The sequence below is a fragment of the Tauraco erythrolophus genome, chromosome 1 (genome assembly GCF_009769465.1).
Source record: "Tauraco erythrolophus isolate bTauEry1 chromosome 1, bTauEry1.pri, whole genome shotgun sequence".
Classification (NCBI taxonomy): Eukaryota; Metazoa; Chordata; class Aves; order Musophagiformes; family Musophagidae; genus Tauraco; species Tauraco erythrolophus.
In genome coordinates this window covers 133950110-133976394 of record NC_141465.1, presented here as the reverse complement: position 1 = coordinate 133976394, position 26285 = coordinate 133950110, and the positions used below count along the sequence as shown (strand labels likewise).

The window sequence follows — 26285 nt, the reverse complement described above, 5'->3', positions numbered from 1 at the left end:
CAATTATAAAGCCAATTAGAGGGTGATTTGCTCATTACTACCCTGTGTGGAGTTGGACTAGCTGGAGAAGACGAGGGTGATCTTTTCCGGTTTAAATGCATTTGGAAGGAAATCATGTGTGTTGAGGCAGAGTACCAAAGGGGAGAGCCGAGGAGAAGCCCACGTGCTTTTTGGTGAGAAGCAAAATTACACCACCAAATGCAAGATAATAGCACTGATTGGGTCTTTTTTTCCTTAATGGACTTCAATAACCCAAAGCCAGAGGGAGCAAACTGGCCCATTCTGGGCTCCCATAAGCCAGACCTGGTGCCTCTGTGATCAGCCTCTCATCGATAGGGACACATCAAAGTCTTCTCCCAGCACCGACTCTGATTTCTACCTCTGTCCCTTGCAGGAGGAAGGATGTGGGAAGGAGTCACCAGGACTTTGAATTACTAGTTTGGCCCTCCCTGTGTTGTCAGGCTGTATCTTTCCATAAGACCATCCACATGGCTTTCTCCAAGTTGTATTTTGTTGCCTGGGCTCAGCGGCTATTTCGACAGCAACATTTAGGATGGGCACATCAGCTCTGATGCTGCTTAGGATCCTTGGGGTCCTCCAAGACAGGTTCTCCTTGGGGGTAAAGAGGCATGGATAGCTCTCTTGGCCAAGGTGGAGTTAAAAGCAACACATTGAAGCCTTATCTTCCCTCTAGCCATAGCTTTTGTGTGTCTCTCCATCTGTGTCCAGACTAGGGGCAGCCACAACCCTGGATCTGGCTGCGGTGAGATGAAGGACAGGACGGACTCCCTGTTTGCTGAAGCCTCAGGTGCCACAGGGTGGTTTGAGCTTGTTCTGTGGTGGCTGATGCCTGAACCCAAAAGGTCCTGGGCTGTGCGTGGGTGTGTGCCTTTGTGTGGTGCCCTCTTCTCTCGGGGTCGCGGTGCTGGGAGGGTGACGTGATGTTTGCTGTAGGAGACGTGCCCGCCTGGGTAAATGTTATCGCTCACCTGGTTTCTGTCTCCTGCATGGGAGAGAGGGGAGGAAATGAAGGTGATGACCTTCTATGATCAGAGCATCTCTGCTTCTCTCCTCCCCTTGCACATACAAACCCCAGGTGCTGTAACTCAGTCTGGCTGCAGAACCAGCTCTTTGTCTCTTTCTACTCTGTCTGCAGGAAAAGGGAAACTAAGTTCAATGCTTTTCTTGGCTCTTCTTGACCTAGTTCCTGCTGGTCTCTAGTTCATCACCCACCTCTGCATGTGGGCATGGTGATCCATGGCTCTGAGTGTGCTTTGCGCGCTGAAGGTGCCTCACTGTGCTCTGTGGAAGCCCGGGGGCATTGCAGCCCCGCTGAAGTGGTGCCTTGGTCCTTTGCTCCCACCTCAGTACAGGCAGAGCACCCAAGGAATGTCATCCTTGCAAATCCAAGGCCACGCAGTCTAGACCAGGGCCAAAATGTGTGAGTGGGAGCTCGGCAGCCTCAGTGGGGACTGAAGAATCCAAGTGATTTAATATCGGGAAGCTTCAGTCTAAGGGATTTGGGAAACCTTCTCAGGAGGTTTTGCTGGGGAGACTGACCCACCGATGAGTCTTACCCTGGTGGGAGCAGCTCCGCAGCGTTAGAGCGAGGAGGCAATGCTGCCTTCCCCTGTGCGAGTGCAGCGAAGGGCCACGAAGATCATTAAGGGACTGGAGCATCTGACATGCGGAGAGGGTGAGAGAGCTGGGCCTCTTCAGTCTGGAGAAGAGAAGGCTCAAGGGATCTTAAAGATGTGCATGAATATCTAATGGGAGGGAAGGAAGAAGAGAGAGTCAGACTTCTCAGTGGTGCCCAGTGACAGGACAAAACAGTGAGCACAAATTGAAAAAATGGGAAATTCCATTATAAACATGAGAAAAGACTTTTTTACTGAGAGAGTGATCCAAATACTGACACTGGTGTCCCAGAGAGGTTGTGGAGTCTCTATCCCTGGCAATACCTAAAACCTGACATGGTCCTGGGTAACATTCTCTAGCTGACTCTGCTTTGAGTAGATGGGATGGGCTGGATGATCTCCAGAAGTCCCTTCTAACCACATTGATTTGGTTATTCTGTGCTTAGGACTACTGGGAATCCACTGGGACCAAGCTCAGTCCTGAGGATTGAGGGTGCTGAGTGGTCTTTCTGCAGGGAGGCATGGCAGCCTCTCTCTGCCCTTCAGGGTGGACTGCTGGGAAGACTCACTGAGCATTTTGAGACTTGCCCAAGTTTTGTGCAGAGCTCACTTGGTGTTTCCTTCCAGCCAGGCCTGTATATCATGCTGGGCTGATCCTTGTGCAAAGTATCACTCCTTCTCCAAGGCCTGATGCATCTCCAGCCAACAGGCACGCAAGATCCTGAGTCAGGGGAGAGGCTGTCACCGCACCACCACCACAGAGGATTGTGACATTTAGCAACCTTCAAGCTCCTAGAAAACTTGCAATTTAGCTGCAAACTGCCATGAGATTTTGCACATTATGAGGGAAGGAGATTAAGAAGTCCATGGGCTGCTAGGTTGTAGAGCAACTGAATGCTTTCAACCCCAACCGTGCTTGACCAAAAGCACCTTGAAATGCCACGTCCAAGTTTGCACCTGAACGGAAAACACCTACTGCAGCATCTGAAGAGCTTGAATGAATCCTTCACGTAGGGACCCATCTGCATTAGTGGGAATAGAAGCTGAGCCAAATGGGAAGTATGTTTTGCAGAGGAAGCCTGCCCTGGCATGAGTGTTTCCAGCCATGGCACCTTCGTTGCTGCCATGGGTCCAAGAGAGGAGGGTCTAATGAGCTGCACCCCTCACCTGTGCCAGGGCAGGCTCCCCTTCTGATGAGTACATAAGGCTTCCCTTGCATTAAAATAAGCAACCAAGGGGTTTTAATTTGCAAACTCTTTCCTGGTGATGGGGAAATCACAGCTAACTGGCAGTCTTGCTCTTAGGAAAAGTCCCTGAACATCTGACACCCTCTACCCCATGCTGATTTCTGCCAAGTAGGCTATATTTTTCATGTTTTCATGTCCTCTCCAGTCTGCATAATACCGAGTGACTCCTTTTTTTGTACACTGCAGATTGACCCAAGAGTAGAAAGGGCAGCTGTGATCCTCAAATGGGGCAAACACGGTGCCTCTGCCCCACAGAGCAAGACCACTAAGATCTGATCTTGCAGTCATCCCCGTCACCAACAGACGCGATGGATGCATACCCTGCATCCTCGGTAGTGTGAAACAGGAGTTAAAACCCACTGCTTCTCTCCCATCCCTGTCTGCTCTCGCCTTTGGTGGCCGTCAGCTTGCCTCCCTCTAGTGCTTATCCCAACCTCCTGCAACACCAGCAGCTGGGAGGGAAACAGTCCTCTCCCTTGGGTTTGATCCCTGCCCAGTTTGTGTCTGGATGGAGCTGAGTTTATTTTTTTAGGCGTACGGTGCTGGCTGGGTTAGGTGGGAATAGCGGGAGGTGCTTACGAAGTAGTGATTTCTTTTTCCTCCTTGTGATGGGCAGAGGCAACGCAAGTCCTCATGTACAAAGTTTGGGAGGAACGTGTTATCCTGGTTGCAGCCAGCCTGAAAAACTGGGAGGTGTAAGGGAAGAAGGAAAATCTGCTTTTCCTTTCCCGCCTCCAAATTAAACATAATAACAAAGGGGAAAATATTCTTTTAGCTCTTTGTCCCATCTGCTCCCAGCCTCCAGCTGGACATGACCTTCCAAACTGGCTTGATCGGAGAAAAGACAAAATAAAAACAAACTGTTTCACATGGAGCTTGCTCAACACCCTCTGATAGTTAAGTGCTTTCTTGTCCAGGCTCTAAGTGGGAGTGGGAAGGAGGGTGGGCAGCCTGGCAGGAGCCGGGCAGAGGAAAGGTGATGTGGTTGGTACCTGCATGGTTGGAGGGATGAGCCCACCTCCTAGCTGCTTCCTACCCAAGTTTCTCTATTCACATTGTGCCTGTTCACAATCCAGCATGCTGGTTTTGATGTCAGAATGAGCATTTAATCCTCCTGGCCCAGCTGCAAAGTGTTTGGCTCACCAAATCTTCTCCATCTGCTGTGCTAAGATCTAGAAGGACAGACCTCCTGGGTGAGGACATTTAGCTTCTTGCAACCGTGGTGAGCCCTCAGTCTGCATTGAGCTTTCCTGGGTGAACTGTCTGATTTAGGCACTGCAATTCCTCATCTGAATGCCTGGCTCTGCCCTGCTCCTGCAGGGTTCTATTTTTGGGTGGATTCACAAATTCCAGTATGGGAGGCGGTGGATTTGGGTGATGCTTTCATGCTCTCCAGGGCAAAATAAGAGAGGGAGAAGCTTGTAAAGCAGTCACTGAGAAAGCTGAAGGGCTTACAACAAGGCCAAGTGTATGGTCCTGCACATGGGTTGGGGCAATCCCAAGCACAAATATAGGCTGGGTGTGTTACACCGAAATCAAAAACAGCTAAAAATTTTCTTAATAACCCATGACCTCTATAAAGCCCCATCCTTTAGAACAAGTTAATGATTTACCTGGAATAGAAAAGCGAATAGCAGACTACCTGGCAACTGGTTTGTACTAAACAGTGTGGTTTGTTTGATCCACAAAGTTTCCCTGAGTGATAAATACCACGTATGGTCAGCAAACCAGCAAGAACAACTTGGAATTGCCAAGGTAAAGGAAAGGTAATTCCAGCAGGGAGAGATCGCGACCGCCGACTTGTTGACCACCTACCCAAATTATACCACCTGCTCACAAAAGAACAATAGAAGTAGGAAACTGAGCATGTGTTCTAATCTGCATCCTAGGTGAAGAAACTTTAACCAACCGTTTAATAAAATAACAGTGTATCTGCATTAGAATAATGAATATGCTAATGTTCTGTGTGTAAATCATTGTTGATTTGGAGCTTCAGTGTGCTGTCTTGGGACAGGCACCCATATATACATATATATGTAATAAAAGAAAATACTTCCACTCAGTGTGTGGATTGGTGTCTTGCACACTGGGTGAATGAACCCCAGGTTTTGGGACAACAAGCAGAGAACAGAGAGCAGCCCTGAGGAGAAAGACTTGGGGATGTTGGTTGATGAGAATCTCAACATGAGCCGGCACTGTGCACTGGCAGCCCAGAAAACCAACCGTGTCCTGGTCTGCATCCAAAGCAGCGTGGGCAGCAGGGCGAGGGAGGTGATTCTGCCCCTCTGCTCTGCTCTCATGAGACCCCCCTGCAGTGCTGCATTCAGCTCTGGGGTCCCCAACACAAGAAGGACATGGAGCTGTTGGAGTGAGTCCAGAGGAGGCCACAAAGATGATCCAAGAGCTGGAGCACCTCTGCTATGAAGACAGGCTGAGAGAGTTGGGGCTGTTCAGCCAGGAGAAGAGAAAGCTCCGGGGAGACCTTCTAGCAGCCTTCCAGTACCTAAAGGGGGCCTACAGGAAAGCTGGAGAGGGACTTTGAACAAGGGCATGTAGTGATAGGACAAGGGGCAATGGCTTTATACTGAAAGAGGGGAGATTTCAATGATATTTAAGGAAGAAATTCTTCGCTGTGAGGGTGGTGAGGCCCTGGAACAGGTTCCCCAGAGAAGTTGTGGCTGCCCCATCCCTGGAAGTGTTCAAGGCCAGGTTGGATGAGGCTTTGAGCAACCTGGTGTAGTGGAAGTTATCCCAGCCCATGGCAGGGCTGTTGGCACTAGATGATCTTAAAGTCCTTTCCAACACAAACCATTCTAGGATTCTATGAAATAACAAAGAATGGACTTAAAGAGGGGATGGGTCACTAGGGCTTAATGGTGTGAAAATGTACCATTATCAGCAGGGATAATTATAGCAAAACTGTACTGATACTGGAACAGAATAGAAGTAGGTCTGGCATCCCTTTGGCAGTGATGCAGCCCATGTCCTTGTGAGAGCAGAAGGCAGGACAGAGTCCTGCTGTCACTGGTGTGATGAGCAAGAAAGCTGCAGGTGGGATTTAAATGGAGCATGAGAAGGAGATTTTCCTTTGTCAAGAAGCCTAGCTCATGATTTCCCTGTCTCCTCGCTTACCCAGTATGTCTGTTTTTCTCCTGTCCCACAGGAAATCTGCAATGATCCACGACTCTTTGTGGATGGGATCAGCTCCCATGACTTACACCAGGGCCAGGTGGGGAACTGCTGGTTCGTGGCTGCCTGCTCCTCCCTGGCGTCCCGAGAGTCTCTGTGGCAGAAGGTAAGCGGTTCCCCATGACAGGGGAAAGCCTGTCTTCAACACCTTGGCTTCAAGTTGTGTTTGTCCAACTCAAAAACTGGTTCTTCAGAGGTGCCTCAGGTCCTGAAAAACTATTCATGTGCCAAAACCTCCCTTAAAGGACTATCTTTCAAGGGCAATTAGTCATCATGGCTGCAGTCATATCACACTCAAAGCCAAACCCTTGGCCAGTTTCTCCTTAACCAAGTCCTGTCCTGTCCTCCCGGTCCCAAATCTGACCCTCCTCACTCCAAAATAACCTGAAAAACAACAAGAAGTACAGAATTCAGGATGCTCAACTGCAGCGTTTGGCCATGTTTCCCTAGTTCCCATGGTGTTACCTCTCTTTGGCTGCTCAGTGTGTGCCCACCTTGGCAATGAGACACCTTGCACTGGGGCAGGTAGGTTGATTTGAGGGAATTAGTATCTCTCCCAAGCCACTGCTTCCCCAAAGCATCCATCCCTGACACGTCCCATGGCTGGATTGTATCATGTAGCGGTGCTCCTTTGCATGTGAGCTTCAAAGGGACTGTGTTGTTGGCCAGAAGGCCACCAAGGAACTGCTCCAGTCCAAAGGACTGCAGACCGAGGGAGCAACCACAGAGGTACAGGGGGGAAGGAAGTGCTCAGTGCCACATCCTTGGACATTCTGTGCCCATCTTCACCATGTCCTCAGCTACAAAAGAAGTCAGTTCTGTGAAAGCCAAGGCAGGGGGGCTTCAGGCCCTGGTACAGGAGTGCCTCATCATAGGACAGCAGACCAGCAAGTTGCAAGCACCTTTTCCTAGATTTTACTGCAAAAGACAGCCACCAAAGTCCTACAGTGTGTGCAGACAGCATCACTTTCTTCACCCACAACGTCCTTCTGCAACAGACCCAAATGGGATCCCTCCACCCTAGGCCTTTGTATCTGCTCTGTGTGCTGTGGTACTTCCAGTCTCTGCTGCGTGTGGTTTTTGTGATCGTGAACACCAAGCTCAGGAATTTGTGTTTGTTGCAGAATCCCTGTTTTCTATTAAAATACAGGTTTTTCTTTATACGTGAACAGGGTAGCTGCTGTTGGCTTCTGGATAAGCAGTAAGGTTTCCTCCCGTTGTGGCTGTGGTGACTGTGGCTCTTGCTACAGGAGTGGTGCAAGGGGTCATTTGGCTTGTTCCTCTGCATCGATGTCTCCCAAGGGCAAGCGGGCCAGTTGTCTTCCCTCCTCACCATTCACTTCCAGCCCTCCCCTGGGAAATGCCAACCGAACAGAAGCCGGGTCCCTTTGGACACCTCATTAGTTCAGTTTGCCAATGGCATTGCTTTTCCTCCCTTGGTAATTTGGCTGTGGGTGTTTGTGGCGTCGCATTTTCCATGCCCTTAACTCTCAGAGGCTCTTCTTTACCTGCCTCCTCTTTCTTTCAGAAAGGTTTGTTTTCTGGCAAAAGCAAGAAGGCTTGAGCCCCTTCCTCAAGCCTTCCCTCCCAGTTGTTTGCTGTGGTGTTCACTACAGGGCTCTGGTCAGACATGCTTTGGTCGAACATCTCAGTGATGAGTGGTGTTCCTCAGGGCTCAGTATTGGGGCTGGTGCCGTTGAACATCTTTGTCTGCAACATGGACATTGGGATCGAGTTCAGCCTTCTTTTTTCCAGGCTGAACAGCCCCAACTCTCTCAGCCTGTCTTCAGAGGAGAGGTGCTCCAGCCCGTGAATCATGTTCCTGGTTCTCCTCTGGACCCGCTCCAACAGCTCCATGTCCTTCTTGTGTTGGGGACCCCAGAGCTGAACGCAGCACTGCAGGGGGTGTCTCATGAGAGTGGAGTAGAGATACTCAAAGATAGCCTGGACAAAGCCCTGAGCAACTTGGTTTAACCTTGAAGTAAGTCCTGCTTTGAGCAGCAGGCTGGACCAGCCCCCTCCAGAGTCCCCTTCCAACCTGAATTATCCCATGAGCCTACACTCAGAGAAAGCCACTGCCACCCAGACCTGTGGGGTGACATCCCTAGCTGCACGCCTTCGTTTCAGGATAACGAGCCGCGGTTGTCAGGGAGGTTGCCAGGGAAGCTGACATCAGACATCCCTATAGATTATCATCCTACACAGCAGCACCATCAGTTCCTAATCTGCAAACGAGGCAGGAGGGCACCCAGAGGAAGCCCCGGAGGGTGTTTTGCGTCACCGGCCTGGGTTGCCTAGCACCGCTGGGACCGTGGAGAGGGGGCACCAGCTCCAGGGGCTTGGAGGCTTTTTACCCCTGCGTGTCCTGTTTGAGAGCCAAACGTTGCCGAGGACGTGGCAGAGGAGCAGCTGAGGCAATGGCAGCCGAGGCAGGGATGCTCGAGCTGCCCTTCATCTGTGATGACCAGCTCACCCGGTGCATGCGACTGCGCTTCCAGAGCCTGCAGCAAAAAAACGTGAGGCCCCAGGATGGTGAGAAGCTGCTGCGTCCCAACGAGCACGTCTACCGAGTAGATTTTATCCGACAGCATAACCTGCGCTTCCTCCGCTGGGACATCCAGCTGGAAAGACCTGGGAAGGTCATGGTGACCGGCACCTCCCAGCACTGGACTCCTGATCTCACCCACCTTATGAACCGGCAGCTGCTGGAACCAGTGGGCATCTTCTGGAAGAAGCCAGGGGCCAAGGAGGTGGAGTGCAACGAGGCGGATGCCCAGGAATTTGGGGAGCGGATAGCGGAGCTAGCCCAGATCCGCAAGGTGATGTATTTCCTCCTCACTTTCACCGATGGCCTCGAACCAGCTCACCTGAAGGGCTCCATTGTTTTTAAAGCCTGATTCCCTCTTGCTCATCCCTTCTTGCTCCAGCTATGCTTTTGTCTTTGTTTTTCTTTCTCTCAGTTCGGTTCTTGGTTCAGTTTTTACATGGTTCTTTTTTTCATGAGAGATGACATCATCAAAAAGTGGAGGACAGCTCGGTGCTTCTGGAGCCCCTCAGCCCTGTGAAACGTTCCCCACGTTTGCCTAGAGTGTAAGACTGCATGCTTGTGAACTCAGCAAGGGTCCACCAGGTCTGACTGGCACAGGGTCTTGCTGGCTTGGAGATACGAGGCTGCCCTAAACCCTCCAACTGTGTCAACTGCATACCAGAAGCCTGATGGAAAAATAAGAAATTGCCATGCTAGAAGCAGGAGAGACAACCTGGAGAGAGCCCTGGCTTCCAGTTTCCATCCTGACCATTAAAAAGGGAGGGCTTGTTTGCGATGGAGTGCTTCTCCTTGCAAGGATGCTGAGTGCTTGCAGGCTGCAGTGACTCCGGCTGCTACTGCGGCTGCTTGATGTCTCTGAAGACCAGTCCCATGGAGGACCACCTTGCCGTGAAGCTGAAGCATGTTTGGACACGCTGTACCTTGCAGACTGCACTGGACAAACTGGTGCAGGGAGGTTGGACCACCTTTTTCCTGACAGCCACCAGTGTTTCTTGCTAGGGGCGACTGGGGTGGTGTGCTCCAGCACATTGCTCACCTTGTGCTGCCTGGAGATTGTTGGTCCTGAGATGGGTTGGAACAGGCGTGCATGTGTGTGCAGAGCTGGGCAAGTGAGCCAGCAGCTCAGAGCAGGCTGTAGGTCTGAGCCAGCATTGCGTTCCCTGCAGCAAAAACAGTTTGTGCATCGTTGTGGCCTTAAAGCACCCACGAATATATTTATTCTGAAGCATCTATAGAGAGCTGTGAGGCTGCAGAGCACTTCACAGAGCAGGAACCTGCTGCTGCTGCCCTCAAAAAGCAGTATCTCCTGCCCTCTACAAATGCTGAGGCAGAGAGCGGTGTCTAGGTGGCCATGGGAGCAGAGAGGGGAGATGGTACCTTTGCAAGTTTAGGAGCAGGAGAGTGTTTTGTGCCTGGCTTGTCCCATGACTGTGAATAAACTACTAACTTGGAATGTTCCCTTTTCCTCCACCAAAAAGTGGAGGGTATCTTGGTGAAGCTTCTTGAGAACCACAGATAGAAACATCCTTTGAAAGAGTCAAGTATTATTATAATTGGTTCTTTGCTAAGATTGCATTCAAGTGTGGGTGAGTGCTCCTCAAGGTATGGCCTGAGATTTTCCTGACATGCATAAAGAGTGATGGGGAAGCCAGGACAAGATGACTTTGTACTCATGGCCTGCTGACTTACGCGAATCATCTCCAAAAGAGTCCGACTTCTTCTTCAGAGCCTCCAGAGATGCAGACTTCATGCCCTCCTCAGCCCGACAATAGTGTATAAAATGATATGCACAAGCTATGCTAGGCAGAAAGGAGAAGGAAAGCAGGAAGATCAGCTACTGGCTGGAGAGATGGTGAGAGCTTTGAGTCTTGCCACAACCAAAGCTCAGCAACCGCGGAATCATACCATGGGCGTTGCCAGAGAGGTCGGTGTCTTTATTTAGACCCCAAGAAATGCTGAACTCAGTGAGGAGAGACAAAAGTGGATGCTTCCCTGCTTGGCCATAGCATGGACTCACTGTAGGCCAAGCCCTTCTAGTGTCCTGGCAGTCTTTTGCATAGGAGACCCCTCCTTGTGCATCCCAGAGCAGAGCTCCTGACTACAGACCACGTTAGACTCCATAACAGGAGCCACTGCCAACATCCAAAAGGGTTCTTGCATGCCAGGTCTTCCAATATGCCACTGTTACGTTGCTTGGATAGAGCTCTTGCTGCAGATACCTTGCTGGGTGTTGATGTACCACAGTAAATAAAAGCCTAGTCAACAGGGTTCCCCATGAGGACTGAGGCTGTGTGTGTCTTCTTCATGATCTTTTTGGAAGCTGCCCCAATCCTGCAAGCAATAAAGCAGCACCCACCAATTTTCAAGTCACTCTTGGTACTTTTCAGCACATTTTTATCTCCTGTAAAAAGTAAAATGAATATTTACCTTTTTTTCTCTTGGTGTGAAAGGCTTAATGGAGCATTTAGCAGTTTGTGTGGTTTGGGGAGGGCTTTGAAGCTGGGCAGAGGAGGGGGAACGATCCTCAGGTGGATCCTCCTTTCCATCAGAGCTGGGGGTGGGAGGTGAGTAGGACAGTGTGATCTTTCTCTGCTGTGGAGAAGATGAGCCTCTTTATACCAGGCACTGAAACTCTCCCTGTAGGTTTCAGCATCCCATAAAGGCTTTGAAATACACCACTCTGTCCCATCTCCCAGGGGAATTTCATCCTGGTTTGGTTCAGCAGATTGACACAGCTGGTTCCCTCCCTCCCCTTCCTGAGCTGGCAAGTTCTCAGCAGAAGAGGCCCTGCTTGGCAGGATCAGCTTCTACCAATTCGTCCTCGTAATCAGGAACATCTCTCCAAGGTCCTTTTCTCTTAATTAGCCACTCCTAAGAAAAATGAGAAAAGCCCTAAACCAGCTTAGGGAAATGTAGGAACCTGGTGTTTCTGGGCTCCAAATTTACCTGTCTCTGAGCCCTCCACTAAAGGGTGTTACAGGTCCAGATTTTGGAATCCTGTAAGCAAAAAGCTGCACAGTTGGATGAATGAGGAGATCTGGTCTCCACTGCCTCAGCATCACGTAACCAAGTTGATTTCAGGACTCAGTGGGACCCTACGATGTGTGGCCCGTGGCATGCTCTCCAGCATCCACTGAGGAGGGATGGAGATGTCTGGGGAGGTTTCCTGGGAGTGGGTGGGAGCTATGGACCTCAGTCACAGGACGATCTCCTGAAGGGATCTGGGCTTCAGCTGCTGCTGGGATTTGTAGATGTGCCTCAGGTTAATCCTTAAGTAATATGCAACATCAGGTCATAGGCAGGCATTGTGCTGTATGCCTTGAAGTGTGGTATCCTGATAGGCACCTGCCCAGAGCTGCCACCTCTTCCCTACGGCTAGGAGAGTCATAGACACCTTGGCCAGGGGGTGAAGTAACTGGAGAGTTCCTCGGCCTGGGTGAGATGCTGTGCTCTAGGAGGAGCTAGGGGGAGGAACCTGATGTTTGAGCTCACACCTTGCACTTGGCAGTTTGAGGACAGATTGGGCTCCTCTCGTTTCTCCTTGGGTCGGTGTAGAAACATGACCAGTCCTTGCTCCTGGATCCTACTCTGCGTGAAGGCTGACCACTTTCGCTACCTTCAGTGGCAGAGGGTGTTTTCAGCAGTGTCTCCAGATGAAGGCATGGAGAAGGATGGTGGGGAACTGGTATCTCCTGCCACCTCTGACAGCAATGGTGAGTCTCAGAACCAGCCAGCTGGAAGCTGAAGCTACCAGCTCTGGCTGACAAGCTGCCGCTAATCAATGCCGTAATCATTTCTAAGCCCACATTAATAGTGAGTTGATTAGCACAATGGTCCTCTATGACAATTCATTAGGATGAGCTCCAGTCAGGAGGGAATCGATGGGGACTGATGGAGGGCTGTCTGACCTTCCCTGGTGCTGTCCCAGAGGAAGTCTGGGGCATCGTCATTAGCGCTCCTGGAAAACGCCAAACCCTCCAAAAGCCTGGCTCTGTCTGCTCTGCTTCTATTGATCCAGACAACTCAAGAGTGCCAGTGAGCTCGCAAGGCTGATGGCATCATTAATATTTCAGTGTAGGAGCAGTAAAAGCCCTGAGCTGGATCGTTGCTGGTAGCTAAGGAGACGGGGGCTCTCCAGAGAGATGGTTCTCTGCAGGGTTATGGCTTCATGACGGCAGCTGAAAAAAAACCACAAGACTCTGGCAGCTGGACAAGAGCCAAGGCATGGTGCAGAGGGTCTTACCGTGGCCTGGGACTTCCTGAAGAGCCTCTTTCAGTGCAATGTGGCTGTGACCTGTCCTATACCCCAACACTCGCAGTACTCACCACAGGACAGTGATCATTCAGTGTATTGGAACATAATTTTCCCCCATGGGCCAGCTGAGGTTTTTAGAATCATAGAGAATCAGAGAATCACAGAATGGTTTAGGTTGGAAGGGACCTCAAAGATCATCTAGTTCCAACCCCCCTGCCATGGGCAGGGAAGGAAGCAAAGGACACTTTTTTGCTGTCTTAGGTCATGACAATTTGGGAGCAGGTAAGTAAAGAAGCAAAGGTGTGGACAGTTGGTCGCAGTACCGCGGCTGAATTGGTCCGTAGTTGTCAGCCATCAGCTACATGAACTATGCACAGCCTCACAGCCCACCCTGGCCATGAAGGAAAACCACGTTGCCTTCACCCTCAACAAAAGCTAAACTGTGGTGGGACAGTTCCTTGCTGTGTGCCTCAATGTCCTGGTTGTAAATAAAACGCAGATACTCCTAGTTGTAGAGTCTGTGCCTGACTCTGCCCATTTCTGTCCCAACTCTTGGGTAGATTTTCCATCCAAAGCAAAGCTGGTGGTGCCCACAACCATGAAGGACTATGGACTTTGGCAGTTACCCTGCACTTGTGCCTTGTCCAACTGGCAGTGCAGATGGTGGTGACACCAAACCTGCACTCCCTCAGCCCCTCAGCTGCTGTAGGGTTTCTTTCACCCTAGGCCCTCTTTTCCCTCTTTCAGCAAGTCACCTCCCTGTGCTTGCTTGGGTGAGTATGGTAGCTCTTGACAAGGAAGAAAGGAGACCTTGTAGGGGTGGGGATCTCACTTTTCACACTTGTGTTCAGCAGAGTAGATGTACGCAGAGTGTCCGGTCTCTGTTTATAACCATCAGGTAGATGGATACAACACTTGCTTTTGGGCCAGTCAAGTCACACCAGAATCAAGTAAGAGGGTCAAAGAAGGGGCTCCCTCTTACTGGTACCCTACTGACACTAAAATGAACAAAAATGTAGTCATAAAAATACTCATCCCTGGTTAGACAAAGGACTCTTCTGTTCCAGTATCCTGTCTACAGCAGTAGATGGCAGCAGATGTCCAGGGTAGAATTACAGGAAAGAGAACAAGGATCTTTAGCTCCATCTTTTCCAAGGTGTGATGAAGTCTAAGCTATTCCAGTACATGTTAATCTAGTCTGCATTGGAGGAACCGGGTCCAAAATCTGGCCCCAACAGGCTGTAAGCAAGTCCATCCCCCTCATATTCTTCCTTGTCTGTGTTAGTTCCAGGATGAGTCAAACCCAGCAAAAAAGGGAATAACCTAGGTGCATGTGTCTCCTCTCTTGCAGGTCATCCCAGACTGGAAGGAGCAGGAGTGGAATCCCGAGAAACCTGAGAGCTACGTGGGGATCTTCCACTTCCAGTTCTGGCGTTTCGGTCAGTGGCTGGACGTGGTGATAGATGACCGCCTGCCCACACTCCACAACCAGCTCATCTACTGCCACTCCAACTCCCGGAACGAGTTCTGGTGTGCCTTGGTGGAGAAAGCATATGCCAAGTAGGTACCCGGGCAGTTGCAGGACAAACTGGGACCTGGGCACCTGAGTTTTCTTCTCTGTTCATTCATCAGTTGGTTTGCACCAGTGGAAACAACAGAGTAGGACATATCTCAAACAGTCAGAAACTGTATGAAGAAAACCTTCTGTAGCCTTAATTTACCGTCTAAGCAACTTAGAGGACCTCTTATCCCCCAACTCCACGTTCGTTTCAGTAACACCTATCCTAGAGATTTCAAGTTCTCTTTACTTTGTCCTATGACAGCAAGAGTGCTGCAAGCAACATGGGTCTTATTTTTTCAGCCAAGTTTGCTGTCCTCACCCACTGAAAGTGTACAAATTACAAATCTCTGTTCTTCAGGCTTCCCCAAGAACTGTCCTAGACACCTTAAAATGTCAAGCCAGTGTTGTTGTGCCATCTCTGTCACCCTCTTTCAGGTTGTCTGGCTGTTATGAGGCCTTGGATGGAGGCAACACAGCTGATGCCTTGGTAGACTTTACTGGTGGGGTCTCTGAACCTATCGACCTGACCGAAGGGGACTACATCGCTGATGAAGCCAAGAGAAACCTCCTCTTTGAGCGCGTGTTGAAGGTGCACAACCGGGGAGGCCTCATCAGCTGCTCCATCAAGGTAAGCAACGTTGCCTGTATGGTCACAGTGTCATGGGAATAGGTGTTTTAGGATGCAGTTGTCTTACACTGTTGGAAACTTCTAAATTAGATCAGATAAATTATGGCCGAGGGTTCCTACTTCTTGTGGATGGCAAAGGGAGTCAAACCTGCATGCCAGCCCTCTTATTCCTCATTGCCATGTCCAAGAGCTCAAATTTATCCCACCATCCTTAAAATGTCAGGAGAAGGTTCACTTCCAGAGAAAGGCATTTTGGTGTCTGCACGTGGACATCTCTACAAACACCGGGTGCCTGATCTCCCATTATAACCAGTAGGATGAGCTGTATTGGTTGACAGTATAGGAGCTCAGAGACCTCATGCAGCAGATGAAGACCAGGAAGGATTTAGCACCTAAAATGGCATCTGATACAACTGCCAAGGCAACTGGCTCTCTCCCTGAGTGTTGGTGATCTTCTTTTTGGCTCAGAGAAACCTGCAGGGAGATTTGAGCTCCTTTTTTTTCTAGTCCCTGCAAAGGCAGTCACATCCCCCTGGTACTAGCACTGTCTGTGTCCCTCTGGCCAGGCCACGTCAGCGGCTGACATGGAGGCCCGCCTGGCCTGCGGGCTGGTGAAGGGCCACGCGTACGCAGTGACGGACGTGCGGAAGGTCCGCCTGGGCCACGGCCTGCTGTCCTTCTTCAAGTCAGAGAAGCTGGACATGATCCGCATGCGCAACCCATGGGGTGAGCGGGAGTGGAACGGCGCTTGGAGCGACACGTGAGTTAGGATGGGCAGCAGCAGCACCTTTTTTTGGTGGGAAAAGCTGGGTTGGAGTAAGCCTTGAGACGTGGGACAATTTGACTGCATCCACACCCATAGGATAACATTGTATGGGCGGTTGTGGGATGCTGCGTCAACCTATGGGATCCCTGGAGGTCAGTGAGAGGGTGGCTGAGCTTGGCAAAGCTTCTCATTAAGGCTCTGGTGGGTGTTGTGGTGAAGTTGCCTGCATGTTCACACTAGTGAAGGATGATTATAGGTCACCTTTCTGCTCCCAGTCTTGTTCCACCAGAAATAGCACCCGACAGAATCAACCTCTTCCGCCACGGACTGCTGTGGCATCTGTGGATGGGATGAAGAGCCAAGGGCTGATGTAACCAGAGCCTTTGACCAGAGTCCATTTTGTTATCTTCACTGATCAGCTTGTGATTGTACTGGCCAGACAAAATCTTGCCAAGCTGGATTCAGCTCCACTGGTCAGGAAGAAGGTTGAAGCTCCAAGCCATGCTGGACTCCCCTCATGCTTGGAAGATGAGCTAACCAGTGCATTGTGGGGACTGGTTGCACGTCTGGAGCTTTATACAGACCTTGTGCCCTTGACAGATCCCACCATGGCCAAGTAGCCTCTTGAATTCCTGTGTGTCCCCTTGCCCTCATGGTAATGATCTCGTACTCTTCCCACAGCTCTGAGGAGTGGCAGAAAGTGAGTAAAAGTGAGAGAGAGAAGATGGGAATGACAGTGGAAGACGACGGAGAGTTCTGGTGAGTCGCTCCTGGGGTCGTCACCGCAGGCCATGCCCACAGAATCCTCCCACCCTATGAAGCATGTGAGTCATTTCCATGCATACAGCTATCCAGAGCAAACAGCCTTCCAAGCCCTGGGATCTTTGGTGAAGCCTCCTCCTTGAGCCCATGGGTATAAGCTTTGGATGGCCGTGACCCTAGGACTGCAAGCTGCTCTGTGTCACACTGGGTCCAAACCACTTCACCAGGGTACTGGGAACCTGTTATGAATGTGCTGAACTTAACAGCCTCACCAGGTACGTTTCAATACGACATGTACCCATGTGTGGAGGAAGGGCCACTACTCTGCTTCTCCTGCTCCAGAACACATAGCTCTATTGTTTAAACTGAAGAAGAAGTATTTACTGCATGCATGGAGTATCTCCATCTCTTTTGTTATTCATCAGCCATCAGGGGCTACCCACACCGCTCTAACAGGTGATCAAGAATATCCCTGCAATGTACAGTTCAGGGGAATGACGCAGCATAACCCAGCTCTGTCCTTTCCTGACTTAGGATGACTTTCGAAGATTTCTGCAAATACTTCACGGACATCATCAAGTGCCGTCTCATCAACACGTCCTACCTGAGCATCCACAAGACCTGGGAGGAGGCAGTGCTACACGGGGCATGGAGCAGAAACAGTGACCCCTTGAAGAACCGCTGTGGAGGCTGTATCAACCACAAGGACACCTTTTTGCAGAACCCCCAAGTGAGTCATGAAGCAGAGGATCTTCTGGAGCCTTCACATGTGTTTCCAAGTGTTTAAATCTCCTGCAGGGACCTAGAATGCCAAAATGGCTACCAGACCTCTAGTAGATTAGATGTGCTCATGACCATTCTCTGACTGAGACCCCTGGCACAGCATGACCAGCATCCAGGCCAAGTTTATTAACCTTATCCCTCTTATCAGGGAGACTGCATCCAAGTGCCTGGTGTAGAGCACCTTGGCACAAGCAAACAGCAACTGTGCCACAGGGCAGCAGTGTTAGCTGGTGCCAGTCAAACAGGGACGGGAACCATTTCCAATAATTTGGATGTCTGAATGATCAAATTCCAGTTCCTTTGCCCAAACTTTGGCACTGTTAAATTTACCAGGACAGGTGTAGTCTATACAGCCATTTCCTTCTAGCTTGGCATTCAGAAAGGCCTTGCTCTGAAGTTCATCTCCTGGAACAAGCTCTTCTGTCCTGTCCTGCTCAGAACTGGGATTCTCAGTAACATGAGACAAGTTCTTGTGAGTCCTTCACCTAATGAGCAGATGAAGGATGGTCTGGTCCATTGCGGGAGTTGTCATCAAGGATATGGGAGGTTGTTTTCTGCTTCCAGCTCTGTATTAGCCTTTGTCTTAGGTCTCTCTGAACATCAGTTCCTCCTTCCATGCCTTGTAGGAAAACTTGTGCCAGACTGCAAGGGATGAAAGTCTCTGGTATGAGACTGCAGCTGGACTCTTGGATTCTACCAAGCAATTCAAAGACTGGATTTACCAGTCTTTTTCTAAGATGAGCCAAAAATGTCTCTGGCTTTTCAAGATGATACCAGTTCCAAAGAGGAGTGGGTATGGGCTCTCAATGCTGGTACTCAAGCCAGGCTGTCCCTGCAATGAGGCGAGTGCGAAGAAGCTGAGGTTAGCTCCGCTGTGTGTCCACCCCTACCCATGCCAATGTAGAAGTCCTCCCTTACCTTCCTCTCTTTGCTTCTAGTATGTGTTTGATGTGAAGAAGGCAGAAGATGAAGTGCTGATCTCCATCCAGCAGAAGCCAAAAAGGACCAGTCGCAAAGAGGGCAAAGGAGAGAACTTGGCCATAGGCTTTGATATCCATAAGGTAGAATCCGTGGTTCCTGCGTGTTGGCCTGAATACACCTATAAATTTGTTAGTGGTGGAGTGTTACATCAGTCCTGCGTGACCATTGGTATTCATTTAAGCATCATCTGGGTGCTTCTGGGGTGCCTTCAGCACAGCCTGCCCCCCTCTAGAGATTATGAGAGATTCCAGAGGCGATCAGTGACAGCATGGACAAGTTCTCCTTGCTGAAAGCAATGACTAGTCTGTTATCTTCAAATGTTGAAATCCGTTAGACTGATCCTTATGTGTTACTTGCCTGGACCCCAAGTGTCAAGCTGGGATGCAAGAGACAATGAGTCCCTGAGCCAACAGAGTTGGGAGAGCCACATCCACACATGTTTCCGCCCCGCCTCGCTGGGACTATTTTGCTGGTCCTTTTAACTCCAGCTCTCCCAGCGCTGTGGGGTCAGTCCTTGCAGTCTGGCCCCCAAGGTGGATATCAATGCATTGTCAGTCAGTGCTGTCCTGCTGACCATCCCGCTGTGGTCTCTTCCTAGGTGGAGCTGAACAGGAACTACCGGATGCACACCCTGCAGCAGAAGGTGGCCAGCTCCATTTACATCAACTCCCGCAGCGTCTTCCTGAGGACGGACTTGAAGGAAGGCCGCTATGTCATCATCCCCACGACTTTTGACCCTGGACATGTAGGCGAGTTCCTCCTCAGGGTTTTCACGGATGTGCCTTCAGATTGCCGGTAAGGAGCAAGAGCAGTAATGGGAGGGGCTGGCTATTTGGAGATGTGTTTTCCCTGGTTGGAATTGGTCATATCCTTGCCTGGAGCTGGTGTTTGGCTTCCTTTCAAGGGTGGCCAAGAGACAGGACGTCTTCACAGGTCTAAGTACAGACATGCAGAGAAGCTCCCACTCTGCTTCTAAGCATGACATGGGAGAGCATTCCAAACCCAGGCTGAGGAGATCGGAGTGGGGAGAAGAGTCTGATAGTGGACAGTGCATAGTCCTTCCATCCTGCTAGAGCAAACTCTCTGGCCTGTCCGTGGGGTAAGTCTGGGCACCTCTTAAAAGCCATATGTTTTTTCCCTGCAGAGAGCTGACGCTGGATGAACCACCACACACCTGCTGGAGTGGGATGTGTGGTTACCCGCAAGTGGTATCCCAGATCCATGTCCTCGCTGCAGCTGGGCTCAAGAATCAGGACTCCCAAGGAGGTACTGGTCTTTCCCTGCCTGTTGTCTAGTCCTGGAGAAGTTGAGAGGTCGTTGTTTCAGTGGGAAAAGGGAGAGATGGTTTCATGGAGGTTGCTGGCATTTGTTAGGTCTTCAGATATTTTTTTCAATAAACATGCCTTATTCAGACACCAGAGGAGAAGAAAGTTCGTGGAGAGTCAAACTCACTTCTTGCTGTGGATGTGATCTGGGAGCTGTTATATTTAGGCTGTTGTCCAAGATCCTTGGGAGATTCTCCCAAAACTTCCCCAAAGCCCTTAGCAGTGGTCCTATAACAATCCAGGCTTTCCTCCTGAGTATGAGCAGCTGTAAAAATCAGGAATTTTATCTAAATTTTAACAGGAAGGACAGAGAAACAATGGTACAGGCTGATGTATTGGGTAGTCTTCATCACCAGAGGCTGGATAAATGTCTGTCAGTAGAGGGTAGATCAAATTTAGCTCATTTTGGGATGGTGTGGATCAAAGATGTCTCCCTCTATTTTAGTCTAAGTCCTTCTCCGTGCTTGGCTCCTAGTAGCCCTCTGAGATGACCTCAGCCACCACCAGCATGGTCCTCTAAAGGTTAATTTTCATGGTCCTACCATCCTGTGATGCAATTTTGACTTTCAAGACATGAAAGACAGCAGCAGCACCAAGCGTCACTATGTCCTACAGCCACGCAGAAGCTCATGGCAGAAGCCTCATGTTCAGTCCTTGTGGGGCATCTGAACCAAGAAACCCAGACGTAGTGATGACTTGTACGTGAAGGAAAGATAATTGAAGTAGGATTGAAAGGTCTAGAGGTTGCATTTAGAGAAGTAAATGCCTTTCCACCATGGGAACCAATCAGATCCTGACCTTTCTTCACTATTTCCTGAGTTAAGGGCATGTATTCATAGAATCATAGAATCATAGAATGGTTAGGGCTGGAAGGGACCTTCAAAGGTCATCTAGTCCAACCCCCCTGCAAGGAACAGGGATATCTCCAACTAGATCAGGTTGCTCAGGGCCTCGTCCAACCTGGCCTTGAACGTCTCCAGGGATGAAGCATCCACCACCTCTCTGGGCAACCTCTTCCAGTGTTGAATGTGGCAAGGTTTACCCAGGCACTTTCGAGCCAAATTTAAAATCTAGAAATTGAAAACTTCAAATTTAAAAAATGTAAATTAAAAATTTAATTAGAATATGTTTGTTTGTTTGTTTTTTTCACCCAAGCATTATTATCAGGCCTCCGTATCACTTGAGCCCTGAAAGTAACAAGCAGGATCCTTCCTTAGGGCAAGGACTAGCCCAATTTGCTTATCTGTCACATGCCACAAAGGGAGTCCTTCTATCCTGTCTGGTGTCTGGGGAGGGAATTTTACCCTAGGCAAGTTGTTTTTTCTTGAGTTATCCACAATAAGTCAGTGTATCTGTAGCAACACAGGGAAATCTGTAGCCAAAAGTCTCTGAACTGTTCAGAAAGGAGATTTATCTTTCCTTCAGACAAGGATACATGTGGATTCTGGAGCCATAAAACATTTTTTCAGCAAGAGGCCCTTGGGAATAGTTTTTTTTTCCAGCTGTTTTCCAGCTCTTCAGCTCCCACCACCAATAGCCTGCACGTTTGGTGCTTTCCAGTGCAACGGCGTCTCTCGTGTCTCCCAGCCCAGACCTTTCACACTACTGTGGAAATATTGATTTACAGATGGGAATTTGGCTCCAGCTGATGGAGCATAAGGATTTAATGGGACATCCCAAAAGAGAAGGCTAGTTTGGAAAAACAGCTGTGAAATCCAGCAGCTGTGTCTCACCAGGGGAGCCAGGTTCTTGCAAACAGAAAGCTAGCAAGGAGGTGGTCTGGCAATCAAAGATGTGGTTCTTAAATCCCTGGCCCTCAGAAGGGGGTGGTTTGTTCCTCCTTGTTTCCACATCTCCCTTGGACAACAAAACTCATCCACCTGGTCTGTGTTTCCACCATAGCCACTAAAGCTCATGGTAAGAAAATACGTTCTGGCTGTTCAAATTCCATAGCAATAGCTCATTCTCTACTGAAATTCCCAAAATGAGCACTTGTTTCTTAAGGGGAAAACGTTTGCTAGTGAGGGACTCTTTCCCTCTCCCGGAAGCTCAGGTACCATCCAGCTGTGGACTGGCAGTCTGTGGACTTGGTAGCTTTACTCTCTATCTTTGTGGCCTGCTTGTTCCCCATGACTGTCTTGTTCCAGCTGGGATATTGTGATAACCCTCCTTTCCCACTTTCTCCTCCAGTTCCCACTCGTTTCCCTTGGTTGCCCCCCCGTGCCCAATCTTTCTCTCCCCCATGCCACCCACTACCACCGATGATCCTTTTTGAGATTTTGATCTTCTCCCTGAATTCTTGCCCACGGCAAATATTCTAAGAACCATCTTCACCTCTTTAAAAGCCTTTAAAATATATTTCCATCCTAGGGCCATTCTGTCACTGGTTCCTCACCAAACCTTCTCAGTGCCCAAATGGTCTCATTTTTGGATCTCATAAATTAGCACATCTTGACACTTAATTCTGGCCCAGCGTTGTGCCATCTCTCATCACCTTGACCACCCAACATTTTTATTACCCCAGCATTGGTCGTAATACTGACAGCCCCTGCAACGTTTGAGTCTCACTAAGTCTAGGAAGAAGATATGCCAAGGAGTTGTGTGAAGGGGTGAAAAGCACAGTTCCTGCTGAGATAGGTAGTTGGCACCTCAAAGTACAGCCAAGGTTAGCCTGGTTTGGGAGTATATAAGCTGCAGTGGAAGCAAGTGGGGTTTTGCAGCTTGAAGGCCCTTGCCTTCTTGGTGTTTCCTTGCATGAAACCACCTCTGTGAGCTTGTTTCTCTTCTCCGTGGGTTTATTTCTGGCTGCCTTCAGCAAAGCAAATCCTGAAAGGAGAATTGAGCAGGGTGGTGTCTTCCATGAAAGACTTATCTCAAAGATCAGGAGGTTTTGAAGTAAAGAAGGAGTGTTTATGTAGAATATAGAGTGGCCAACAGGTCGAGGGAGGTGATTCTGCCCCTCTGCTCTGCTCTCATGACACCCCACCTGCAATGCTGCGTTCAGCTCTGGGTTCCCCAACACAAGAAGGACATGGAGCTGTTGGAGCAGGTCCAGAGGAGGCCATGGAGATGATGCGAGGGCTGGAGCACCTCTGCTATGGAGACAGGCTGAGAGAGTTGGGGCTGTTCAGCCTGGAGAAGAGAAGGCTCCAGGGAGACCTTCCAGCACCTTCCAGTACTTAAAGGAGCTACAAGAAATCTGGAGAGGGGGCTTTTGGCAAGGGTGTGTAGTGATAGAACAAGGGGTAATGGCTTTGAACTGAAAGAGGGGAGATTTCTGTTAGATATACGGAAGAAATTTTTTACATTGAGGGTGGTGAGGCACTGGAATAGGTTTGCCCAGAGAAGATGTGGATGGAATGTGGATGTGGATCCCTGGAAGTGTTCAAGGCCAGGTTGGATGAGGCTTTGAGCAACCTGGTGTAGTGGAAGGTGTCCCTGCCCATGGCAGGGGAGTTGGAACTAGATGATCTTGAAGGTCCCTTCCAACCCAAACCATTCCATAATTCTATGATTCTGTAAGGAAGAGGTGCCATTTCATAGCAGTCCATCACCACTTGCTGCCCAGGGACAATGTCACCTAACTGAAGTAAGCCTGAGCCCAACAGCTGAGCTTCATGGGCATCGTCTGGGTGTGATGAACTGTTTAGCAGATATCCGTCTCCTCCCAAGGGGTATGGAGGAAAAGTGCTGCATGACACCCCTGGAAAAGGGCTCCAAGGAATTACAGGAGCTACAACAAAGTGAAAATCCCCTTTTCTCTCCCCAGGAGCTGACCCTTATGTGATCATAAAGTGCGAAGGGCAAAAGGTTCGCTCTCCGGTGAAGAAGAACACAGTGTCTCCAGAATTTGACGTGAAAGGACTCTTCTACCGCAAGAAGCCAGGACAACCCATCATTGTTCAGGTACCCAGCAGGCGAGCAGTGAGCCAAGGAATGGGGACCCTCTCTCGCTTGGACCACCCCCCGCCCTGTCCTCATACTGTCCACAGCGGATCTGTTCCCCAAGGCTGAGCATCATCAATTCGTGCAGCTCAACCACCCACCACCGTGGCTGAGCCTTGGCATCTGGTGAAAGCATGTCCTTCACCCTTCTCACTTTCAGAGTGAACCCTCCCCACCTCAACCACTTCCAAGGCTCCATCTCAGAGCAGGTCCCCAATAACTCCTTCTCCTCTCTGGTGCATGAAGGTTGGCTGCATCCCTCAAGGAGCTGCCCTCATATCTGTTTTGTTCCCCCAGATATGGAACCACAACTTAATAAGCGACGAGTTCTTGGGCCAAGTGGTGCTCACGGGGGATCCCAGCGACCGGCAGTCAGTGCACACGCTGCACCTCCAGGACAAGGGGAACAGGAGATCAAACGATCTCTCTGGAACCATCGCTGTGAGGCTGCTCAGCAGTAATGTCCTCACCAATGTCTAAGTACTCAAGGACTCTTCTTCTGGTGCCACATATGGGTGTATACCCATGCACACGTACGTACATATATGTATACACACAGACACAGAGCGTACCTACCACCTGCAAAGTGTACATGAACTATGCATGCATTCCACTTAAAGGAGCCAATATTGTGTTTTCAATGTTAAAAAAAATGGTGCCTTTTTGGAGAACCACAACGATCCTTCTGCTGGTGTCCTCTGCAGCCCCCATTGCTGCCATGCACCGCGTGGGATCGCCGCGGGCACGCTGGGTGTCCTGACAGCCAGGGCACGATGCCCTGATGCTGTTTGTTTACACGGGCTGGCACGCACGTGCCACCGCGCACGCGTGTGGCCACCGCGGTCCCACCAGCTGCTTCAATGCCTCTTCGATGTGTCTGCTTGGGTTTAGAGTAGTGTGCGTGGAGTCGTCTCCCGCGAAACTGCCATTTAATCGCTTCTCTGTGGAGGCACCTCAGCAAAGGAGAAGTGGAAAAGTAGATCGGGGCCTTTTGGATGTTTTCTGGGTATGGGTTTGAGTACTGCAACTGGAAGGAAAACACACCAAGGTGGTCCCAAATCCACAGTGGCAACAAGACTGGTGGTTCCATCATTTTAGGGATGAGCTGTCTCCTCCTGAGTCTTGTTCAACCCCATGCAACTCTGAAGGGTACCAAGATGCCAACAGCTCTGGTGGGACAACTGTTCTGTGGAGTCAAGTTTTTGAATTGGTCTGGACTTGGCTGCTGCATGTGCCTCTCGAACTGCCGTGGTGCCTGCCATCTCCATGTCTTCATGTAAGCCCCATCCCAAGAGCTCACCCCAGTAGCTGGGGTGGGTTGTCTGCTGGAGCCGTTCAGTGTTTAGATAAGAGGACATCAGTTCCTCTGAAGGCCAAAGCGTCAGGTCCAAGGGATGGGGAGCTTTGCTCGATAGGCTCCATCTTTACTGCTACATACAATGCATCATCTCTCAGTGCCTCGCTTTCCCAAATTCTTTTAAAAAATAGTGGGATTTTAGCTTGTACTAGAGGAGAGAAGAGGAGCACTGCTCCCAGTGCAGCCTGAAAATGCTGGGAATATTTAATTCATACCGGTGTCCATCTCTCACCTTTAATTTCCAGTCTGCTGGCTTGGAGGATGAGTTGCACAGTGCTAGAGCCAGTCTCACGAGCACAACCCAAACTCGTCATCGGGGCCACGTCTAGGACCATGCTCTGCTCCCGTTTGCCATGGAGACTGGGTTTATCTTCTTTATTCCACTGGGTGGCAGAATCCGGCTTCTTATAAACCATCCCAGATAAGCCAAACAACAAAACCCTTGTCTGGCCTTCCAGCAGCTGATCAGGGCAGGTTTCAAGGAATGTTTTTTTCCCTCGTGTTGTTACGTTGGGGTTTTTTTTATTCGTGTGCCTTTAGAAATGGTGCAAGCTAAGGGACTGTTCTGTCAGATTCTCTAACAAGAAAATCTTTTGCAGTCACCTGCATGCAAGTGAAGATGAATACGTATGATGTAATCTTGCAATCTCGGTAAAATCGATTTTTGTAGGCTGTTTTTCCCCTTTCCTCATCTTCAGTTTACCTCCTGTGGTTATGAGTTGGGTTTTTGACCAAATTGCTTATTTTCTTAAGTCTTGTTTTCCAGGACTTAGAGGCAAGCAGTGGCCCACATGATGCTCTTTCCGGTCTCAATTATTCCAGGCTTGCACTGAGCACCCTCCAACTCTTGGTGCCATCACGGGAACCTAGTTTAGTTCAGCATCTTGCAGAATTTGTGTGGATTTGGTGTTGAGGAACATGGTTTAGGGACCCTGACAGGGCAGGGTGAATGGTTGGACTCGATGATCTTGAGGGTCTCTTCCAACCAGATGATTCTATGATTCTATGATTCTATGATTCATTTGGTGAGGTGACATTTTGACCCCAAGATCAAAGCAAATCCTTGAATCCAGGCAGACCGATTCAGAGATATTTTGATTTTGTTCTGGTTTTGTTCATGGGACTCATCACTGAAAGTAAATGGAAGCCGCATTGTGGGGCTAGAAGACATAGTTTAGGTCTTAGGAGAAGATCTCACAGGCTCATGTTCGGAGTGGTATGTGAGAGGTGCTGTGACGCCTGAAGAGAGCTCACCTGGCAAGGAGAAGAGTTATTTAGCTAAGGGAGAACATCACAGGAAC

General features: G+C 49.7%; 2 protein-coding genes across 3 annotated transcripts in view; both read left to right on the top strand.

Moving 5' to 3' along the window:
• The window catches only part of CAPN5 (calpain 5), a 63865-nt gene extending 39182 nt beyond the window's left edge, over window positions 1–24683 (top strand). For both annotated transcript variants that reach the window (XM_086622225.1, XM_086622232.1), the window contains exons 3-13: window positions 6048–6179; window positions 14228–14436; window positions 14873–15065; window positions 15632–15825; window positions 16513–16590; window positions 17128–17323; window positions 18315–18437; window positions 18956–19152; window positions 19502–19623; window positions 23452–23588; window positions 23925–24683. In XM_086622225.1, coding sequence (XP_086478351.1) covers window positions 6048–6179; window positions 14228–14436; window positions 14873–15065; window positions 15632–15825; window positions 16513–16590; window positions 17128–17323; window positions 18315–18437; window positions 18956–19152; window positions 19502–19623; window positions 23452–23588; window positions 23925–24107 — 1764 coding nt within the window. In that variant the 3' untranslated portion in view covers window positions 24108–24683. The remainder of the gene's footprint in view (window positions 1–6047; window positions 6180–14227; window positions 14437–14872; window positions 15066–15631; window positions 15826–16512; window positions 16591–17127; window positions 17324–18314; window positions 18438–18955; window positions 19153–19501; window positions 19624–23451; window positions 23589–23924) is intronic.
• On the top strand, window positions 8491–8970 carry OMP (olfactory marker protein). Its single transcript, XM_009988645.2, has one exon. It carries the CDS (start codon window positions 8491–8493, stop codon window positions 8968–8970), a length of 480 nt encoding a protein of 159 aa, XP_009986947.2.
• Window positions 24684–26285: the final 1602 nt, after the last annotated feature.